At 41.8% G+C, this 23,585-nt stretch overlaps 1 protein-coding gene across 4 annotated transcripts; it reads left to right on the top strand.

The window, feature by feature from the left end:
- Positions 1 to 8,784: 8,784 nt before the first annotated feature.
- Positions 8,785 to 23,299, top strand: RUNDC3A (RUN domain containing 3A). Of its 4 annotated transcripts, none has more exons than XM_073572757.1 (11): positions 8,819 to 9,242; positions 11,173 to 11,288; positions 11,707 to 11,840; positions 12,163 to 12,248; positions 13,302 to 13,391; positions 13,481 to 13,561; positions 14,168 to 14,354; positions 16,499 to 16,656; positions 17,725 to 17,862; positions 19,640 to 19,743; positions 22,567 to 23,299. In XM_073572757.1, exons 1-11 carry the CDS (start codon positions 9,136 to 9,138, stop codon positions 22,707 to 22,709), a joined length of 1,344 nt encoding a protein of 447 aa, XP_073428858.1. In that variant the 5' UTR covers positions 8,819 to 9,135; the 3' UTR covers positions 22,710 to 23,299. The 4 variants fall into 4 exon arrangements, with proteins under 4 accessions (XP_073428860.1, XP_073428861.1, XP_073428858.1 ...); XM_073572758.1 differs by having other exon boundaries at positions 8,838 to 9,242; positions 14,189 to 14,354; XM_073572759.1 differs by lacking the exon at positions 17,725 to 17,862 and having other exon boundaries at positions 8,785 to 9,242.
- The last annotated feature ends 286 nt before the right edge of the window (positions 23,300 to 23,585 follow it).

The raw sequence follows: 23,585 nt of genomic DNA, 5'->3' as shown, positions 1-23,585 counted from the left end.
CCTCCTATTACTCCATATAACCTCCCCTATATCTCCTCCTATTACTCCTTATAACCTCCCCTATTTCTCCATATAACCTCCCTATATCTCCTCCTATTACTCCATATAACCTCCCCTATATCTCCTCCTATTACTCCATATAACCTCCCTATATCTCCTCCTATTAATCCATATAACCCCCTATATCTCCTCCTATTACTCCATATAATCTCCCTATATCTCCTCCTATTACTCCATATAACCTCCCCTATACCTTCTCCTATTACTCCATATAACCTCCCTATATCTCCTCCTATTACTCCATATATCCTCCCTATATCTCCTCCTATTACTCCATATATCCTCCCTATATCTCCTCCTATTACTTCATATAACCTCCCTATTTCTCCTCCTATTACTCCATATAACCTCCCTATTTCTCCTCCTATTACTCCATATAACCTCCCCTATATCTCCTCCTATTACTCCATATAACCTCCCCTATATCTCCTCCTATTACTCCATATAACCTCCCTATTTCTCCTCCTATTACTCCATATAACCTCCCCTATACCTTCTCCTATTACTCCATATAACCTCCCTATATCTCCTCCTATTACTCCATATAACCTCCCCTATATCTCCTCCTATTACTCCTTATAACCTCCCCTATATCTCCCCCTATTACTCCATATAACCTCCCTATATCTCCTCCTATTACTCCATATAACCTCCCCTATATCTCCTATTACTCCATATAACCTCCCTATATCTCCTCCTATTAATCCATATAACCCCCTATATCTCCTCCTATTACTCCATATAATCTCCCTATATCTCCTCCTATTACTCCATATAACCTCCCCTATACCTTCTCCTATTACTCCATATAACCTCCCTATATCTCCTCCTATTACTCCATATATCCTCCCTATATCTCCTCCTATTACTCCATATATCCTCCCTATATCTCCTCCTATTACTCCATATATCCTCCGTATATCTCCTCCTATTACTCCATATATCCTCCCTATATCTCCTCCTATTACTCCATATATCCTCCCTATATCTCCTCCTATTACTCCATATGACCTCCCTATATCTCCTCCTATTACTCCATATAACCTCCCTATTTCTCCTCCTATTACTCCATATAACCTCCCCTATACCTTCTCCTATTACTCCATATAACCTCCCTATATCTCCTCCTATTACTCCATATAACCTCCCCTATATCTCCTCCTATTACTCCTTATAACCTCCCCTATATCTCCCCCTATTACTCCATATAACCTCCCTATATCTCCTCCTATTACTCCATATAACCTCCCCTATATCTCCTCCTATTACTCCATATAACCTCCCCTATACCTTCTCCTATTACTCCATATAACCTCCCCTATATCTCCTCCTATTACTCCATATAACCTCCCTATATCTCCTCCTATTACTCCATATAACCTCCCCTATATCTCCCCCTATTACTCCATATAACCTCCCTATATCTCCTCCTATTACTCTATATAACCTCCCTATATCTCCTCCTATTACTCCATATAACCTCCCTATATCTCCTCCTATTAATCCATATATCCTCCCTATATCTCCTCCTATTACTCCATATATCCTCCCTATATCTCCTCCTATTACTCCATATAAACTCCCCTATACCTTCTCCTATTACTCCATATAACCTCCCTATATCTCCTCCTATTACTCCATATATCCTCCCTATATCTCCTCCTATTACTCCATATATCCTCCCTATATCTCCTCCTATTACTCCATATATCCTCCGTATATCTCCTCCTATTACTCCATATATCCTCCCTATATCTCCTCCTATTACTCCATATATCCTCCCTATATCTCCTCCTATTACTCCATATGACCTCCCTATATCTCCTCCTATTACTCCATATAACCTCCCTATTTCTCCTCCTATTACTCCATATAACCTCCCCTATACCTTCTCCTATTACTCCATATAACCTCCCTATATCTCCTCCTATTACTCCTTATAACCTCCCCTATATCTCCCCCTATTACTCCACATAACCTCCCTATATCTCCTCCTATTACTCCATATAACCTCCCCTATATCTCCTCCTATTACTCCATATAACCTCCCCTATACCTTCTCCTATTACTCCATATAACCTCCCCTATATCTCCTCCTATTACTCCATATAACCTCCCTATATCTCCTCCTATTACTCCATATAACCTCCCTATATCTCCTCCTATTACTCCATATATCCTCCCCTATATCTCCTCCTATTACTCCATATATCCTCTCTATATCTCCTCCTATTACTCCATATAACCTCCCTATATCTCCTCTTATTACTCCATATAACCTCCCCTATATCTCCTCCTATTACTCCATATAACCTCCCTATATCTCCTCTTATTACTCCATATATCCTCCCTATATCTCCTCCTATTACTCCATATATCCTCCCTTTATCTCCTCCTATTACTCCATATAACCTCCCTATATCTCCTCTTATTACTCCATATAACCTCCCCTATATCTCCTCCTATTACTCTATATATCCTCCCTATATCTCCTCCTATTACTCCATATCTCCTCCTATTACTCCATATAACCTCCCTATATCTCCTCCTATTACTCCATATAACCTCCCCTATATCTCCTCCTATTACTCCATATAACCTCCCTATATCTCCTCCTATTACTCCATATATCCTCCCTATATCTCCTCCTATTACTCCATATAACCTCCCTATATCTCCTCCTATTACTCCATATAACCTCCCTATATCTCCTCCTATTACTCCATATAACCTCCCCTATATCTCCTCCTATTACTCCATATAACCTCCCTATATCTCCTCTTATTACTCCATATATCCTCCCTATATCTCCTCCTATTACTCCATATATCCTCCCTTTATCTCCTCCTATTACTCCATATAACCTCCCTATATCTCCTCTTATTACTCCATATAACCTCCCCTATATCTCCTCCTATTACTCCATATATCCTCCCTATATCTCCTCCTATTACTCCATATCTCCTCCTATTACTCCATATAACCTCCCTATATCTCCTCCTATTACTCCATATAACCTCCCCTATATCTCCTCCTATTACTCCATATATCCTCCCTATATCTCCTCCTATTACTCCATATAACCTCCCTATATCTCCTCCTATTACTCCATATATCCTCCCTATATCTCCTCCTATTACTCCATATATCCTCCCTTTATCTCCTCCTATTACTCCATATAACCTCCCTATATCTCCTCTTATTACTCCATATAACCTCCCCTATATCTCCTCCTATTACTCTATATATCCTCCCTATATCTCCTCCTATTACTCCATATCTCCTCCTATTACTCCATATAACCTCCCTATATCTCCTCCTATTACTCCATATAACCTCCCCTATATCTCCTCCTATTACTCCATATATCCTCCCTATATCTCCTCCTATTACTCCATATAACCTCCCTATATCTCCTCCTATTACTCCATATATCCTCCCTATATCTCCTCCTATTACTCCATATAACCTCCCTATATCTCCTCCTATTACTCCATATAACCTCCCTATATCTCCTCTTATTACTCCATATAACCTCCCCTATATCTCCTCCTATTACTCCATATAACCTCCCTATATCTCCTCTTATTACTCCATATATCCTCCCTATATCTCCTCCTATTACTCCATATATCCTCCCTTTATCTCCTCCTATTACTCCATATAACCTCCCTATATCTCCTCTTATTACTCCATATAACCTCCCCTATATCTCCTCCTATTACTCCATATATCCTCCCTATATCTCCTCCTATTACTCCATATCTCCTCCTATTACTCCATGTAACCTCCCTATATCTCCTCCTATTACTCCATATAACCTCCCCTATATCTCCTCCTATTACTCCATATATCCTCCCTATATCTCCTCCTATTACTCCATATAACCTCCCTATATCTCCTCCTATTACTCCATATAACCTCCCTATATCTCCTCCTATTACTCCATATAACCTCCCTTTATCTCCTCCTATTACTCCATATAACCTCCCTATATCTCCTCCTATTACTCCATATATCCTCCCTTTATCTCCTCCTATTACTCCATATAACCTCCCTATATCTCCTCCTATTACTCCATATATCCTCCCTATATCTCCTCCTATTACTCCATATATCCTCCCTTTATCTCCTCCTATTACTCCATATAACCTCCCTATATCTCCTCTTATTACTCCATATAACCTCCCCTATATCTCCTCCTATTACTCCATATATCCTCCCTATATCTCCTCCTATTACTCCATATATCCTCCCTATATCTTCTCCTATTACTCCATATAACCTCCCTATATCTCCTCCTATTACTCCATATAACCTCCCCTATATCTCCTCCTATTACTCCATATATCCTCCCTATATCTCCTCCTATTACTCCATATAACCTCCCTATATCTCCTCCTATTACTCCATATAACCTCCCTATATCTCTTCCTATTACTCCATATAACCTCCCTATATCTCCTCTTATTACTCCATATAACCTCCCCTATATCTCCTCCTATTACTCCATATATCCTCCCTATATCTCCTCCTATTACTCCATATAACCTCCCTATATCTCCTCCTATTACTCCATATAACCTCCCTATATCTCCTCCTATTACTCCATATAACCTCCCCTATATCTCCTCCTATTACTCCATATAACCTCCCTATATCTCCTCCTATTACTCCATATAACCTCCCTATATCTCCTCCTATTACTCCATATAACCTCCCTATATCTCCTCCTATTACTCCATATAACCTCCCCTATATCTCCTCCTATTACTCCATATAACCTCCCTATATCTCCTCCTATTACTCCATATTACCTCCCCTATATCTCCTCCTATTACTCCATATAACCTCCCTATATCTCCTATTACTCCATATAACCTCCCTATATCTCCTCCTATTACTCCATATAACCTCCCTATATCTCCTCCTATTGCTCCATATAACCTCCCCTATATCTCCTCCTATTACTACATATATCCTCCCTATATCTCCTCCTATTACTCCATATAACCTCCCTATATCTCCTCCTATTACTCCATATAACCTCACTATATCTCCTCCTATTACTCCATATAACCTCACTATATCTCCTATTACTCCATATAACCTCACTATATCTCCTATTACTCCATATAACCTCCCTATATCTCCTCCTATTACTCCATATAACCTCCCTATATCTCCTCCTATTACTCCATATAACCTCCCTATATCTCCTCCTGTTACTCCATATAACCTCCCTATATCTCCCCCTATTACTCCATATAACCTCCCTATATCTCCTCCTATTACTCCATATAACCTCCCTATATCTCCTCCTATTACTCCATATAACCTCCCTATATCTCTTCCTATTACTCCATATAACCTCCCTATATCTCCTCTTATTACTCCATATAACCTCCCCTATATCTCCTCCTATTACTCCATATATCCTCCCTATATCTCCTCCTATTACTCCATATAACCTCCCTATATCTCCTCCTATTACTCCATATAACCTCCCTATATCTCCTCCTATTACTCCATATAACCTCCCCTATATCTCCTCCTATTACTCCATATAACCTCCCTATATCTCCTCCTATTACTCCATATAACCTCCCTATATCTCCTCCTATTACTCCATATAACCTCCCTATATCTCCTCCTATTACTCCATATAACCTCCCTATATCTCCTCCTATTGCTCCATATAACCTCCCCTATATCTCCTCCTATTACTACATATATCCTCCCTATATCTCCTCCTATTACTCCATATAACCTCCCTATATCTCCTCCTATTACTCCATATAACCTCCCTATACCTCCTCCTATTACTCCATATAACCTCCCCTATATCTCCTCCTATTACTACATATATCCTCCCTATATCTCCTCCTATTACTCCATATAACCTCCCTATATCTCCTCCTATTACTCCATATAACCTCACTATATCTCCTCCTATTACTCCATATAACCTCACTATATCTCCTATTACTCCATATAACCTCACTATATCTCCTATTACTCCATATAACCTCCCTATATCTCCTCCTATTACTCCATATAACCTCCCTATATCTCCTCCTATTACTCCATATAACCTCCCTATATCTCCTCCTATTACTCCATATAACCTCCCTATATCTCCTCCTATTACTCCATATAACCTCACTATATCTCCTCCTATTACTCCATATAACCTCACTATATCTCCTATTACTCCATATAACCTCACTATATCTCCTATTACTCCATATAACCTCCCTATATCTCCTCCTATTACTCCATATAACCTCCCTATATCTCCTCCTATTACTCCATATAACCTCCCCATATCTCCTCCTATTACTCCATATAACCTCCCCTATATCTCCTATTACTCCATATAACCTTCCTATATCTCCTCCTATTACTCCATATAACCTCCCTATATCTCCTCCTATTACTCCATATAACCTCCTCTATATCTCCTCCTATTACTCCATATAACCTCCCTATATCTCCTCCTATTACTCCATATAACCTCCCTATATCTCCTCCTATTACTCCATATAACCTCCCTATATCTCCTCCTGTTACTCCATATAACCTCCCTATATCTCCCCCTATTACTCCATATAACCTCCCTATATCTCCTCCTATTACTCCATATAACCTCCCTATATCTCCTCCTATTACTCCATATAACCTCCCTATATCTCTTCCTATTACTCCATATAACCTCCCTATATCTCCTCTTATTACTCCATATAACCTCCCCTATATCTCCTCCTATTACTCCATATATCCTCCCTATATCTCCTCCTATTACTCCATATAACCTCCCTATATCTCCTCCTATTACTCCATATAACCTCCCTATATCTCCTCCTATTACTCCATATAACCTCCCCTATATCTCCTCCTATTACTCCATATAACCTCCCCTATATCTCCTATTACTCCATATAACCTTCCTATATCTCCTCCTATTACTCCATATAACCTCCCTATATCTCCTCCTATTACTCCATATAACCTCCTCTATATCTCCTCCTATTACTCCATATAACCTCCCTATATCTCCTCCTATTACTCCATATAACCTCCCTATATCTCCTCCTATTACTCCATATAACCTCCCTATATCTCCTCCTGTTACTCCATATAACCTCCCTATATCTCCCCCTATTACTCCATATAACCTCCCTATATCTCCTCCTATTACTCCATATAACCTCCCTATATCTCCTCCTATTACTCCATATAACCTCCCTATATCTCTTCCTATTACTCCATATAACCTCCCTATATCTCCTCTTATTACTCCATATAACCTCCCCTATATCTCCTCCTATTACTCCATATATCCTCCCTATATCTCCTCCTATTACTCCATATAACCTCCCTATATCTCCTCCTATTACTCCATATAACCTCCCTATATCTCCTCCTATTACTCCATATAACCTCCCCTATATCTCCTCCTATTACTCCATATAACCTCCCTATATCTCCTCCTATTACTCCATATAACCTCCCTATATCTCCTCCTATTACTCCATATAACCTCCCTATATCTCCTCCTATTACTCCATATAACCTCCCTATATCTCCTCCTATTGCTCCATATAACCTCCCCTATATCTCCTCCTATTACTACATATATCCTCCCTATATCTCCTCCTATTACTCCATATAACCTCCCTATATCTCCTCCTATTACTCCATATAACCTCCCTATACCTCCTCCTATTACTCCATATAACCTCCCCTATATCTCCTCCTATTACTACATATATCCTCCCTATATCTCCTCCTATTACTCCATATAACCTCCCTATATCTCCTCCTATTACTCCATATAACCTCACTATATCTCCTCCTATTACTCCATATAACCTCACTATATCTCCTATTACTCCATATAACCTCACTATATCTCCTATTACTCCATATAACCTCCCTATATCTCCTCCTATTACTCCATATAACCTCCCTATATCTCCTCCTATTACTCCATATAACCTCCCTATATCTCCTCCTATTACTCCATATAACCTCCCTATATCTCCTCCTATTACTCCATATAACCTCACTATATCTCCTCCTATTACTCCATATAACCTCACTATATCTCCTATTACTCCATATAACCTCACTATATCTCCTATTACTCCATATAACCTCCCTATATCTCCTCCTATTACTCCATATAACCTCCCTATATCTCCTCCTATTACTCCATATAACCTCCCCATATCTCCTCCTATTACTCCATATAACCTCCCCTATATCTCCTATTACTCCATATAACCTTCCTATATCTCCTCCTATTACTCCATATAACCTCCCTATATCTCCTCCTATTACTCCATATAACCTCCTCTATATCTCCTCCTATTACTCCATATAACCTCCCTATATCTCCTCCTATTACTCCATATAACCTCCCCTATATCTCCTCCTATTACTCCATATAACCTCCCTATATCTCCTCCTATTACTCCATATACCCTCTCTATATCTCCTCCTATTACTCCATATAACCTCCCTATATCTCCTCCTATTACTCCATATAACCTCCCTATATCTCCTCTTATTACTCCATATAACCTCCCTATATCTCCTTCTATTACTCCATATATCCTCCCTATATCTGCCCCTATTGCTCCATATATATCGCCTCCTCTCAGATGTCCCTTCCCTTCCCCTTACGCCCTGTCGCCAGTGCTCTGCAGTGTCCCTTATAGTGGCAGTCCCGTGTAGCAGCAGGGTGGGTGTGAGGTGTGAGCCCCTCTCTGCTCGTCCCTCATTGCTGGCTCTATTGTCCTTCCCTCCATCGCTGTCCCCTTGCCCCTCCCCCTCTCGTCTTGGTGACGTCACTGGCAGCCTCAGCTTCAGCACCAGGGACAGCAGCCTCTCCCCATCCTTCTCTGCTCCTCTCCTTCCATCCTCCTCGCCCATAGGAGGGGGCAGAGAGCCACAGGCCTGCAGGAGGAGGTGGGGAGGGGTCCTGGCTGCTGAGGAGAAGCCTGCAGGCCTGCTGGTGGACTGGAGCAGCCCTTTGTGGAGATAGGGAAACTGGATTTTCAGCTTTGCATGGAACCAAGCTTCATCCAGTCGGCCATGGCTTTAGGCTTGCCATCCAAGAAGGCTTCATCAAGAAACATTGCTGTGGAGAGGAAAAACCTTCTGACTGTGTGCAGGTTAGAGCTGGGACCCCTGGGGGCGCTGTACTCTGGACAGTTATGAGTTAATGTAATGTAATATTACATATTTGGAGATGACCGGGGTGGGGTGGCTTGTGGCACTGCCAAAATGGCTAGTGGAATTTACTAGGCTGAAAGTGTGCATGTATGATCACAAGGTGATAGCCAAGGGGAAGGGTCCACTGTGTGATGTGTGGATAGCAATGGGTTAATGCCATTTGGCTGCAATGATTCGGGCTCACTGTGCATGGGAGATGGGGACAGGAAGTGATGTCACGGCGGAGGACTGAGTCAGAAGTGGCCGGATTTACAGTACATGGGTATTTATGGAGCGTGAAAGCGGAGGAGGTAGTCATTAACGGTATGGTGACCAAAGCGCTGGTACCGTATACTTGTGCGAACATGGGCACCTGCGTGGTGCCACCTGGCTCTGCTGATATCGCACTGCCTCTATATCCAATACCCAGAACTCTAGAGGGTTTATAGTGGGCTGTCTGAGGTTCTACCAGCTTATCGCCTTTGTAGATGCCTCTATTTAAAGTGGACCTGTCCCAAAAATGCAGACACTTCATGGTGTCCATCCCTGATTGTTGATGTCCTACCAGGGACAGATTGCCCTAGATGTACTTAAACTAGTTAGTGTCAATCAAAGAGGGACATTCAAGTCTGAGAGATGATTGTTTGAAGCTTCATTGCCTCCCCCCAGAAGTGACACTCAGACCCCCCATTACCGGTGAGATGACTGTCAAATCTTCCCCACAGAACGCAACCAAAACCTATCGCCAACCTCCCTAGAGGCTGTATACTTGCACCCAAGGGTTCCCAGGTTACCCCATGCGGTATTCCCATATCAGACACTATCACTCTATTGCGTCCAGCTTCATCCCCCCATCCGACTAACAGTGCCGTCTTATCTCCAGCTATCTATATTTCTCTCCTTCGTCCTCCCACTAGTATATGCACATCCAGATCTGCTCTTCTCTGCAAAAGTTACCTTCTGGAGAACTCTTTATAGCTTGTTGCTAGACCTGGTGCTAATGCTGATCTATTGAATGGGTTGTAGGGTTAATGGACACAATTACATCCTCTAGATCAGAACCATGATGGAATCTGTAACATGGCCTAGTGTAGGGGGGCAATGCCAGTGGTCAATTGCTATTTAAGCCCCCATACACCCGCCAACTATCTGTTGTGTGTGGCGGCCCCCAAAATCAAAAGAGTGACAATGATTAAGTTGGGCAGATGGGGTGTTGCAAATCTAATTTTTTTTAATTAAGTTTTTTTTTTGTATTTTGTGGAAATGAGCCACTGAGACGTGTCTGACCATGTCTTTCTTGTCTCTACCTAGAAAAATTACAGTCCTGTGTATAGGGGGGTTAGGAGGGACGACTGTCTTCTCATAAACGTTTGGACAGATCTCATATGTATGGACAGCACAGAATGACTGTTAATACCAAGGTACTCTGTGCATCATGGCACATCAGTCATATAAGTGCACCTTCCCACCTGCTTGTTTTCTATCTTCATCTTCTTTGACAGCTCTGGCTTCATAGAGCCACAGAAGCTCAGAAACAGATGGAAACCAAGAAGATGGGAAGGTGTAGATAAACGATTGGCCCCGCCATGAAGCACAGAGCGCCTGTAGTTGGCTTGAACAGTCATTCTGTGCTGACAGAGTCCCTGTAAAGGGGCTGTCTGGCATAAAAGATTGAATATATATCTTTTGGATGTGCCATCACTATCTGTTAGGTGGGTATCTACCTGCGGCGTGTCCATTCTGATCACTAGAATGAAACAGTGATGAAAGTGCTTGGCTCATTCTGCTACGTCATGAGACCCTGTTCGATGATCTGAGCCCATCAAATATTGAAAGCGTCTGTGGCCATCAATCAATATTAACCCTTCTATTGTATACTCATCCTCCTAGGTTCTCAGTGAAGACCCTCCTGGAGAAATATACAGCAGAACCTATTGATGATTCCTCAGAAGAGTTTGTGAACTTTGCTGCAATTTTGGAACATATCCTGAGTCATCGATTCAAAGGTGAAGTGGAGTGAGATGGTTTACGGGAAGCAAAGGCGATAAAATTGTGCAATAATAATAGTCCAATGGGCTGAAGCCGTTGCCCTATAAACCCAATTGAAGCCTCTGAATTAGTGACTGGTGTCTAAATTTCATGATACTTTCTTACAGCTTAGGTGGCACTTTTTCCTCAGTCTTTTGTAACCCCCTTACCTTTTATATTTTGTCACCCAAACTAAGACTTTGGTCTCTATAAGGCTGACTGTGAGATCAATTTAAACCCAGGACCGTCGGCTTAATGACCCTAATGCTTTTCCCATAGAGAAAAGTTGTTCCAATAAGATCACAGTAGCGGAAAAACAGCACCACTCTAGTCCATGGCCTTGGCTGCAATCATTTTTGTTGTATTGGTGTCTCATTTTTTTTTCTTATTTCCTAGGCCATGTTAGCTGGTTCAGCACGGATGGGCAGAGAGGATTCTGGGATTATATTCGTATCGCTTGCAGCAAAGTGCCCAACAATTGCATTAGCAGTATAGAGAATATGGAGAACATTAGCACATCAAGAGCAAAGGTCAATAGTTGTGTCAGCACTTTATGGGGTGGCATGAAGACCTTTATGTGCAGATCAATGGTCATGTTACTGATGGAGAGCAGTGAGCGACATCTGGATTGTTTAGTAACGGGCATTGATGCCACTAGATACACTTGGCAGCCATGCTAAACAATAACAATAAAGTCAAGTTTACTGCATCTATCACCAGGGGGATCTAAAAGGTGGCATGTTAACCATACATTAAATGGCTGTGCCCATCTCCGCATATAGTGGCTGTGAGATGGGACCTGCGGACGGTGGTGATTCATGTCTGTATCCTTCTATATTATATGTGCTCTAGGGCCGGGCCTGGATTCGTCTGGCACTTATGGAGAAGAGACTCTCAGAGTACATAGTGACTGCATTAAGAGACACCAGGACAACCAGGTGAGTAACAAACGTCCTTTATAATTCATAGCTTTTTTAGGTTGAAGGTGGACCTTAAAGGGTATTCCCATCTCCAAGATCCTATCCCAATATGTAGTAGGTGTAATAATAATAATATTAGCAAATTGCTCCAATTAGAAATGTAGTATAGATTTTCTGATTCTCTATGCCGCTTACCCAGTGTGTAGGGCATTGCAGGACCTTAGGTATCCATGCTTACGACTACTAGCAATTAGCTTATTAACCGTCACTATATCAGTGGTCGTACCCATGGATACTTAAGGTCCTGCAATGCCCTACACATGGGGTAAGCGGCATAGCAAATCAGAAAATCTATACTACATTTCTAATTGGAGGTATGTGCTAATAATATCATTACACCTACTACATATTGGGATCAGATCATGTAGATCAGAATACCCCCTTAAGTCCATCAAGTTCAACCTATTACCTAACATGTTGGTCCAGGGGAAGTCAAAAACACCATGGGGCAGACACAAATAGCTCCATTTTAGGGGAAAAACTCCTTCCTGACTCTATATACAGCAATCACACTAGGTCCCTGATGTCCCATCACAGAATGTAGATAATGATCAGATTTGCTTTATTCATGTTTGCTGTACAAATTATTTCTTTGAAACCCCAACTCAAAATCTGTAACATGTGCCGTTTCTGATACTGTTGTTTTCCTATATGGCAGAGGGGCTTTGAAACCTTTTCCGACACTACGACTTAGGTGCAACTGCAACATCTGGCTCCCATGTAGCGATGTCTCTGACTACCACTTTCTACAGCCACAGGGATCTTAAGCAGCTCCACATTGACATTACTAAGGCTGTATTTGCATTAAAGAGCTTGAAAACAGTTTTATACAGTCCTATGAGACCTCAGAGCGTTACACCCATGCTTTCAGGGCATTTGAAGGTTTTGCCGTACTTGTGATTTGTGACAAATTTAACTGCTGCGAATCAAATGTTTTTTTTCTAATTGCAAAAGATTTCCTAATCCCCACTGCCCAATCATTCAGATAACAGAAACACCTACTTTTTATAGGAGGTTTTATGATGATGGGGCCATCTTACTGCGTGAAGAGTCGTCAGTCCTCACAGGGATGCTGATAGGATTGAGCGCCATTGACTTCAGGTAGAGAATATTCTAATGGACATAAATAGTTTTCCAATTCTTTCTTCAATCTTTTGGAATAAAATATCTACTCCCTTATATATCCATAGCTTTTGCTTGAAAGGGGAAGGCATTGATGGGAAGACCCCGGCCGTCATAGATTATACCCCATACTTGAAATTCACACAGAGGTTAGTATGAAAGTGCTCATTTGCTGAATGTATTTGTGTATGTATGTTTTTCAAGGGTTTATATAAGATTAAACAAAATCACTGCTTTCTTCATGTAAATGGCGCCAATATTGGCCATAGGCTATGTCAGGTATCGCAGTCCATTCTTTTTTAATTGAATATAACTGAGCTGCAATACCCGATACAGCACATAAAAAAAACATCATGCTATTGCTGGATGAAAGCATCTATGTCTTGGGCAGCAGAGTGGCTCAGTGGTTAGCACTGTTGCTTTGCAGCGCTGGAGTCCTAGGTTCAAATCCCACCAAGGACAACATCTGCAAGGAGTTTGTATGTTCTACCCGTGTTTGCGTAGGTTTCCTCAAAGTACTTCGGTTTCCTCCCACACTTCAAAGACATACTGATAGGGAATTTTGATTGTGAGCCCCATCGGTGACAGTGATGATGTCTGTAAAGCACTGTGGAATTAATGGTGCTATATTAGTTAGTAAAATAAATAAATATTACAACAGTATAGAAGTGTTCTTCCACTGTGTATAGACATGTGCAGATTATCCGCTTCTTCCGTCATGTATAGATAAGTACAGATTATAAACCTTTTCTTAGATCTTCTCATGGTTTTCCTAGTTATGACTACCTGAGCGAGGAAGAAGATCGAGAGAGTGTAGGTGGCAGTAGCAGTGAAGACAGCTCCCCAGAACACCCCTATTTGCCTCTTCTCACCGATGAGGAGAGCTGGTACAGCAAGTGGCGTAAGATGGAGCAGAAATTTCGTATTGTCTATGCACAAAAGGTGAGTGATCTTTTATGCTAGTACTGTATATCAGTGAGTGTACCCAAAAAGTGCAGTAACACCAGGACATGGTCACATCCTCCCATCCATAGGATACTGTGCCAGGGTAGTGGTCAGTGACACTGCTATAAGGTCTAGCTGCCAACTGAGGTCAGTTGCACTGAGATAAGGGTGTAACTATAGTGGGTGCTGGGGTGGAGTCTAGAGAAGTCCAAAAAGGTTGTTTAGGTCATATGAGAAGACCAATACTATTGAAGACCCACGATATTTAAGCACCCTTTTGGAGATTTTGCATTGGTGCCCACAAGCTTCGAGCTACACCCTTCTCATGTGGGCAATAGGAGGAGAGCTTTAAGTAGGACAGGAGGCTAGCCCAAAATAGGGTCACACTTTTTATGCCCGAAACATGGTGCTCCATTCTAAATTCTGCAGTGAGGACCCTCTGTTCCTTGTTACCTCACCCTCCTCGCCAATTGGAGTAAAATGATTCTTGAAGGGATCGTCCAATGACGTCAACTTCTTGGCAGATTTTTTTATTAGTGCCTATTAACATCATAGGGGTGCCACCTTGTTAGTGGCTTTCCACTTCAGCTCTGGTGAACATGCCCACTAATTTCCTGCTGTAGGGAAAATATATGGCCGCCTGAAATTCCCCCTAGTAATGAAGGTTGGGGATTTCTTTAATTGAAACTGATGGACATGTGACATTTTTTCAACCATATTAACTAAGCTATTTGTACTCAGGAGTCTTCACTTTTGTGAATATGTGTTTAACTAGGAATATATTCTTGAATCTACCGGTACTTGTTGCTATTTTTTTCTCATTTTTCTTTATGGGTTTTTTTGTTGCATTTTTTATGATTTTGAAGTCTGCCTTGTGCCGTTAATGGTCTAGTTCAGGAAATGCTGATCTGATGTCTTATTTCTTACTTTTCCATTCTATTATAAGATCCATAGAGACGTAAGTTAATGTGTTGGAATCTAAATCAATAAGGAAATCCTGCTGTGAAGCGTCTTATTTATGACTGGTGTAGTGTCCTGTCTACGGTAGATGATATAACCAGCGTGTTCTCTCATTACTGGAAATGTTGCTGCAGACCTGGATGGCTGACTTTTTTTCTTGAGGAAGAGGCGGTCATTCAATCATCCCATTCTTACAATATATCTGAGGTCATTGAAGATTCCTGTAAAGGAGTAGTCAATGATGCCGCTGTGTGTGTTCACACCTATCTCTATGGGGGTAATTTATCATCCTCTCTACACCAGTTTTCTGATATCACAAAGTTATAATATAACATTTGTCTCTAAAATTGTGTCTTTTTGCCCTTTTACGCTGATTTTGCCCCTTTTATAAAAGTGAAGACGTTTAGTAAAAGGAGGAATGGTCTACCGCAGCATACAAATTTTCTATAATGTTCACCATGGAACTGATGTGCATTGTAACTATAAATCTATAATTTAGATTTCTTTTTTTTACTTAAAATTCAGTGCACATCACCTATTTCCCAGTCTTGAAAAATTTTCTCCTATGAAGTTACAGATCGAGGTACACATACCCAAATTGCATCATCTTCAGACATGTGCCCCAAGCTCAGTGATGACTGGTTATTATCCTAAGATGGCATGCATCATTGCATCCTCCTGTAGCCTACAAACAGTGCCTTGTGTTACACCCAAGGTGCATGATTCATCGGGTGACAATGAAGAAAGCAACCCGTGACAGACGGTTACCGTCAGGGTAGAAGGTGGGCATATTAAAATTCTTACCCCGTAGTTATTAGCCCATCAAAGACATTTCCTAAAAATTAACATCTTGATCTTTTTTTTCCCAAAATATTGTATTTCCTTCACCCGGTGTGCTTAGACATGTGTGGACAGTTTGGATGACTGAAATGTCCAATATTGAGGTGTCTGCACAATGATTTTCACCATTCAATGGTTATTCAACCATCATTCCACCTTTGTCTATTGCGTATGTCCATCCTTGGTATGAGGCATAAGGAATAGCAAATTAGAAATGGTAGTAGAAGAGTCCTCAAGAATTTAGAAGGGTCAATACTGACTTGTGTGAACCTAAATTTCTGAAAATGTTCTTGCAGTACTGACCACCATAATATGTCTTCATTGCTGTGAAATCTCTTTAGGGTTACCTGGAGGAGCTGGTCCGTTTACGAGAGTCTCAGCTGAAGAATCTTGAAGCTGAGAATAAGAGGCTGACTCGGAGACTTTCCGAGCAGGTTGAACAGAGTCTACAAGAAAAGCACCAGCTGGAGGGAGTCATCCTCGAACTGCAGGAACAGCTGTAAGTTAGACGAGCACATGGGAATCGCCTAAGTAGAAATGTAATTGTAATAATGAGGAATGTACTTCTATATCTATTTCCTGTCTACTCCCCCTTCAGATGCTCCATAAAGAATCCCTACATTGACCACTTATTCTATCTAATCTAAGATCATTCATCTTGTCATGTGACACTTTCTTGTACAAGCCAAGTCTATTGGACTGGCACTTGCTCATGGGACTTATTCATGGCAGTTCTGGTGGATCATACACCCTGACGTACAGATTCATCTGTGGTAATTCTTGGTCTCAAGACACCTACTTGTCTGCTGCACTGGCCCTTCCTACACATATGCCATAGAGGGGTTGTACAGGTTTGGTGCAGAAGTCATCAGTCACTGTATATGATTGCCAACTGCTGAATCATGACAGCAAGCACTATCTCCGCAAGTGTTGCTTCTAGTGCTCATGTGCCGACTAGATGTATCTGACTTCCCTCAATTCACTTCTATGGGGAGAAACCGAGCACGAGTGACCTCGAGTATGCAAATTGCAACCGTTCGGTCATCTGATGACTTGCTCGCATCGACCATCCTGGGGAATCGTGACAGTGTGCACACTCCACGTTGTCACCATTGTGAAGTCTACACTCTCATAGTGACTGCAGACTTTTATCCTAAATCTGGACAAACCCTTTATTATGGGCTTCATGCCCATCAACCACAAATCATTATTTCACTGTATATCCAAACCTACCATTATACTCTTATCATCCACAGACCATGACTACTCACATGAGCATGGAGAAATAAAGTGTCTAAACTTTTTTTTGGTAGCTGCTATGAAAAAAAATGCAAAAACTGTAAAGATGGAAAATCCATCCACAATAGGAAAGTGTGATGTAGGTTCTTCCTGGAAGGGGGAGTTTATACGTCATCTACAGAAATCAATATGGGCTTTTTGATATAGGTCACAACATGCTACAGAGCCTGATCTACAACATGACCATAACATACACCAGTCCCTGCCAGACAAACCCATCAGCACTGTGACATTTCATAACTAGAGCATTCTTTCCCTGTAATTCCAGCACTGGGCTACTCCCTTCTGAAAATGCCCCCATGAAACAGTTCAACTCAAGCATTGGGGCCCCTCTGGTAAACCAGTGGCCCTCCCTGGGCACCCTTAATGATAACGAGACATCTGTTAAGCCCTCGCTTTACAGGAGGTAAGACACACCCCACAAGACATCTTGAGTCTGAACGTTCATGAAGTATGCACCATATTTCTTATGTCCTGATGTCACTCATCACACTCATTTAAAGGAATCTTCCACTTTTGTTTTACATTGCTATTTCTGTCTGTTTCCTTAGTTTTGTGTAGAAGATGAAGGCCTTAGTTATGTGGAATCAAAGCTTGTTTAGATGTTTGTATTATGGTCATTAATCAGGTATTTTAGGACTACTTACTCCTTGAACCTCGGGAACCATGAATCGGAGACTGGTTCCATCATTATAAGTATCTAAATGAAGCATTTCAGAGAAAATAAGGTGACTATGGTGACTAGTCAGAGGTGGACAGTCCCTGCAGACATCTCTCCGCTCTACTTGATTGACCTGTCACTCCGTATGTGTATGTATAGGGTGAAACTTGTCAGTGGAGCGCCAGGTGAGGAGAAACCTGTGGTGACCCGCCACCCATGTCTAGTCCTCTTAGTCATGTCTTCCTCTACACTGTGCCCAACATACGTCTTCTCTTAAGTTCTGCTGCATTTCAGAGTAATAGCTAGATTTGTGTAATGATGGAGGCTGTCCCTGATTTATGAGCGACATGGTTCGGGCAGCGGGAACCGCCGGACAGGACCATTGATGGTTATGTTGCATCTGTAGAATAAATGTTTGAATGCTGGGCTCCAACTTCTGGGACCTCCATTTTTTAGTGAGTAACTCGTCCCGTGATCACTCTCATGGTGAGCTGAAATAGCAGCTGAGAAGAGAAAGGAGAAATCGCGATCACAGTGCTTGATTATCTGTATATTTCAGGCAGTGATCAGAGAATACGCAGAACCAAGTTGTTCTATCCTTCTCTTGGCCAACGAGAGGTCACAAAAACTGTTCTTGGCAACAGTCCTGATTTTTTTTTTTCTTTATTTTTATTTTTTTGGAGACAGACCCACAATTTATTAAATCTGTCTGAAAGAAATACTGTCTGTGTTGCCCAATGACAGCACAACTTTCTTTTCTCAACAGCACAAGATAAAATGAAAGCTGCACAGTTATTGCTTAGTATGGGCAACAAAAACAATTGTCATAAAACTCCCCCATTGAGATGCTCTTTATGAGGTCTACTGCTGTCACCAAGCACGATAATGATTGAGAGATTATCATGGTCCCTGTTACTAACGGCACATCAGACCCTATTCTTCTGCAATACATCCCACTCCTCTCATTCTGTTCCCATTCTGTCCACTCATGAAAAGTCACCAGAATCTTTGAACTGGCAAGGGATCATGGGAGGTTCTTCAAAGGTTCCTTCCAGAGAATCCATTATTGGGATCACCGGTGGTGACCTATATTCATTAGACCTGAGACCAATCTAAACTTTACTCATCAAGCCTGTCTTCTCCTAGCTATCATTGGTGTATTGGCCAGGCATCCTAAAAGATCCAGCATTACCAAGTTCAGTGAGAAAGCTGAGAGAATTTTAAGGGGTTGTACAGGAATATGGTGCCAGAAAGTGCACCACACCTGCCCAAAGTTTGAGTCTGGTACTGCAACCATGCTCCTTTAAATTGAATGAACAGATGTGGAGCTCTGTTGGAGGAAAGCACAAAAGTTTTTCTAAACTTGAACAACCTTTTTAACTCTGTCTGGATGACCCCATTATTTTTAGGAAGACAGCCAGGCAACTATAAAAAGATTCCTCAGAATGCATAAGAGAGACCCCTATGAACGGTGAAGCCCACCTGTCTCCTAAGCTGATGTATATATCGCTCTTCTCTGCAGACACAGCTACCTGAGCACAGAACATTTGTCTGCTGAGCTTAGTTTGAGCTCCGAATCCCAAAGGGGAGACGCAAAACAGGATGGAGAACCATGGGGTCCAATTGGTAAGAATAATTCTTGTGCTCCTTTCAATAGTATGGATGTTCTTCATGATGATCTAGTATACTTAGTAATGCCGACATACTGCCTGTATACACAGCAGTGTTAATATAGGGCAGTGTTCCAATCTTTGATTCTCCAGCTGTTGAAAAACCACAAGTCCCAGCATATGACTGCAGCCACAGCTGGAGAGCCATAGTTTGGAGAATCCTGTTGCAGGGGCTTTAGAGGCATATCCAGGCACCTTGGGTCTATTTGAGGATGCCAGTGCTACAAATGACTAGTACAAGTCTAAAGACCCTGTTTTGGATGTTACATCTGTACCCAGATATTTAAAGGGGGTTTTCCTACTAACAAAAGTTGATTTTAATCAAAAGATTTTGGAATAATAATAACTTCCTTAATTGGATGTGTTTAAATAAAATGTTCCTGTGCTGAGATAATCTTATAAATGTGCCCCTGCTGTGTAACCCTGTGTGCCCCTGTCAGTTTCGGAGAACTTGCTGCAAAATGTCTAATTCTGCCTCTATCTCCTCCCCTCTCCATAGAACATTATAAACACCAACTGCTGTCTCCTATCTCAGTAATAGGAAACTCTGTATTCATTGAATATATACTCTACCTGAGATAGAGATATGATCTATATTACAAAGTTGCTTCTTTTCATAAGCACTGTCTATCAAAATGACAGTTACTCAATAAAATGACACCTCTACAAATATTTATTTTACATAATTGGAAAATGGGTAAAAAGTACACTTTCACCCAACTGCGCAAATTCTCTATTCCTAAACTATTACATTGGATCTAAGGTCCTCTCGCCTTCCTCCTCTGAATCATAGTGACCTCATTGCCTCTTCAAGGGTCAGGTCATAATTTGTTGATTAATGGGCATCCCACCAATGAGACTTCCACTGATCACGAGAACTGGGGTCCCAAGTCCCACTTGTTTGTCTGAACCATTAGTACAGCATGCTCACTGCTACTTCATTCAAAGTCTATGGGACTGATAGCCAAGCAATCTCTACACAAAGTCTATGCAACCAACAGAATGGCAATGCATGCTTTCGACTATCGACCAACGCTCCATTAAAAAAGGTGACCCAGGACTCCTGTTCTTGTGATAGATGGGACCCCAGCAAATAGGAGCTTAACGCCCTTTTCTGCGTATAGGTAATAATAATAATAATCTTTATTTATATAGCGCCAACATATTCCGCAGCGCTTTACAGTTGAACAGTTTCAAACACAACAGTCATAAGTAACAACGTTAGCAATACAATAATTAAAGCGAAATAAGATGACCCTGCTCGTGGGGGCTTACAATCTACAATGAGGTGGGGGAGATACATCATTGTAAATACAAACCTGTGCTTTGTATTTACAATGATGGTCCAGCCATCTTCAGGGGGTGGCGGTTAGATGGAGATAGTGAATGGGCTACACACACACAAACATAAAATGACTTTGATTACTGAATGTGATAGGCCGCCCTGAACAAATGTGTTTTGAGCGAGCGCCTAAAACTATGCAAATTGTGGATAGTCCTAATATCTTGGGGTAGAGCATTCCAGAGGATTGGCGCAGCACGGGAGAAGTCTTGGAGTCGGGAGTAGGAGGTACGGATTAGGGCAGAGGTTAGTCGAAAGTCATTTGCAGAGCGCAGCGGTCGGTTAGGCCGATAGACAGAAATGAGGGATGAGATGTAAGGGGGTGCCGCACAGTGGAGAGCTTTGTGGGTGAGAACAAGTACTTTGAATTGTACCCTGTAATGAATTGGCAGCCAGTGTAACGACTGGCGAAGAGCGGACGCGTCTGAGTAACGATTAGCCAGATGGACAACCCTGGCTGCTGCATTAAGGATAGACTGGAGAGGGGAGAGTCGAGTGAGAGGGAGGCCAATTAATTAATAGCGCATTACAGTAGTCCAGGCGGGAGTGGATCAGGGCGACAGTGAGAGTTTTTGTTGTTTCCATGGTGAGAAAAGGGCGGATTCTAGAGATGTTCTTTAGGTGTAAGCGGCACGAGCGGGCAAGAGATTGTATATGGGAGGTGAAGGAGAGATTGGAGTCAAACATAACACCCAGACAGCGCGCCTGCTGTCGGGGTGTTATTATGGTGCCACCCACAGAGAGGGAAATGTCAGATTTAGGGAGGTTAGTAGATGGCGGGTGCAGAAGAAGTTCAGTTTTGGAGAGGTTGAGTTTCAGATAGAGAGCAGAAATGATGTTGGAGACTGCAGACAGACAGTCAGTGGCGTTCTGTAGTACAGCGGAGGTAAGGTCAGGGGATGATGTGTACAGTTGTGTGTCATCAGCATAAAGATGGTACTGAAAGCCAAATCTGCTGATGGTCTGTCCAACTGGGGCCGTGTAGAGAGAGAAGGGGGCCAAGGACTGAGCCCTGAGGTACCCCAACAGTGAGAGGAAGAGGAGATGAAGTGGAGCCAGAAAACAGAACACTGAAGGAGCGGTCGGAAAGATAGGAGGAGAACCAGGAAAGAGCAGTGTCCTTAATGCCTAGTGACTGGAGCCTAGAGAGTAGGAGAGGATGGACAACAGTGTCGAAAGCTGCAGAAAGGTCGAAAGAAAGGTGATGAATTGTAGTTATGTAACTACCCCTGCACATCTCTCACTAGTTGCAGCACCACTTTTCACCACTATCAGCCTCAGTAAATATTTTCCCTAGGCTCCAATGTCACAGCGCCCCCAGATGTAGGTAAGTGGGGCTTTATCTTCAAGGAACGTTACACAATCTACACACAATTTCCATGGGGGTTAATATAGGTGTTGTGTTTGGCTCTTCTAACCTACTTTTCTTGTCCTCAGGTAAGGACCCTACCCCATCTATGTTGGGTCTGTGTGGATCATTGGCATCTATTCCCAGCTGTAAATCTTTGCCAAGCCTGAAATCCAATGAATGCCTTGTCAGTAATAGCAGCGAGACAAGTCCTGCTGGGAGCCCTAGCTGAGGCTATATTTGCTAGACATTTCCACTCCATATGTCCGAGTTACAAGATAAGAAGCCCACTCAGATCCAATATACCATTACATGTTCCCATGTATATACACGGGCTCAGCTAGGACCTCCAATCTTATCATGCCACTTTCTGAAACAGAATATTAATCATATATGAGCGACCTATAGAATAGCACACAACTCCCACTCCGCAACCCAACAGAAGATGAGTAAACTCAAAGATGACTTTTCCTTGCGACCAGTTGAGTCATCTACCTTATTGGAGTCTCCACAATTCCAAATATTTTATAATTTTGGCACTTCTTAGAGATTCATCCACCATGATGCAAGTCATCAAATTCCATAACTTCATCCACCATTTGAAACCTTTTAGAAAATGTTTCACCCAATATTCCTCTCTCTCACGGCTCATGAATCCGCTGGAGACGATCAACTCATGAACCCTATGAGGGCAGAAGTTGGCTCCGTTCGACGTCATCATATGTTATGTATCGTACCACTGGTACAAAACTGTGTTTGTCATGGAAACTGCCTTTTTCAGGGGATGCTGTGCAACTCTGTCCATTAAACTGATAAACTGTGTGCGGTTCACCATATGCTTTGTGGTTCTGAAACTGTGACTACAGATATACAGACCACTCGACACAATTATTGGTGGTAAATGTGGGAACCCTTGTCAGGCAGAGTATGATGGGAATTGTAGTTTCACAACAGCTGGGGAGCACTGATTTAAGGCTTTACTAATGCTTTCATATCATAGCTGTTTGTACAAGCTGTATGTTTGGAGCCCAAATCAAATAGTTATCTTTCTTGTAGGAAAATACATCAATGCAAATAGATCTTGTAGTGGTACTCCAGCAATAATCAA

Source organism: Dendrobates tinctorius, unplaced genomic scaffold, assembly GCF_039654945.1.
Source record: "Dendrobates tinctorius isolate UK_male_01 unplaced genomic scaffold, ASM3965494v1 ptg000032l, whole genome shotgun sequence".
NCBI lineage: Eukaryota > Metazoa > Chordata > Amphibia > Anura > Dendrobatidae > Dendrobates > Dendrobates tinctorius.
This window is presented reverse-complemented; position numbering and strand designations above follow the sequence as displayed.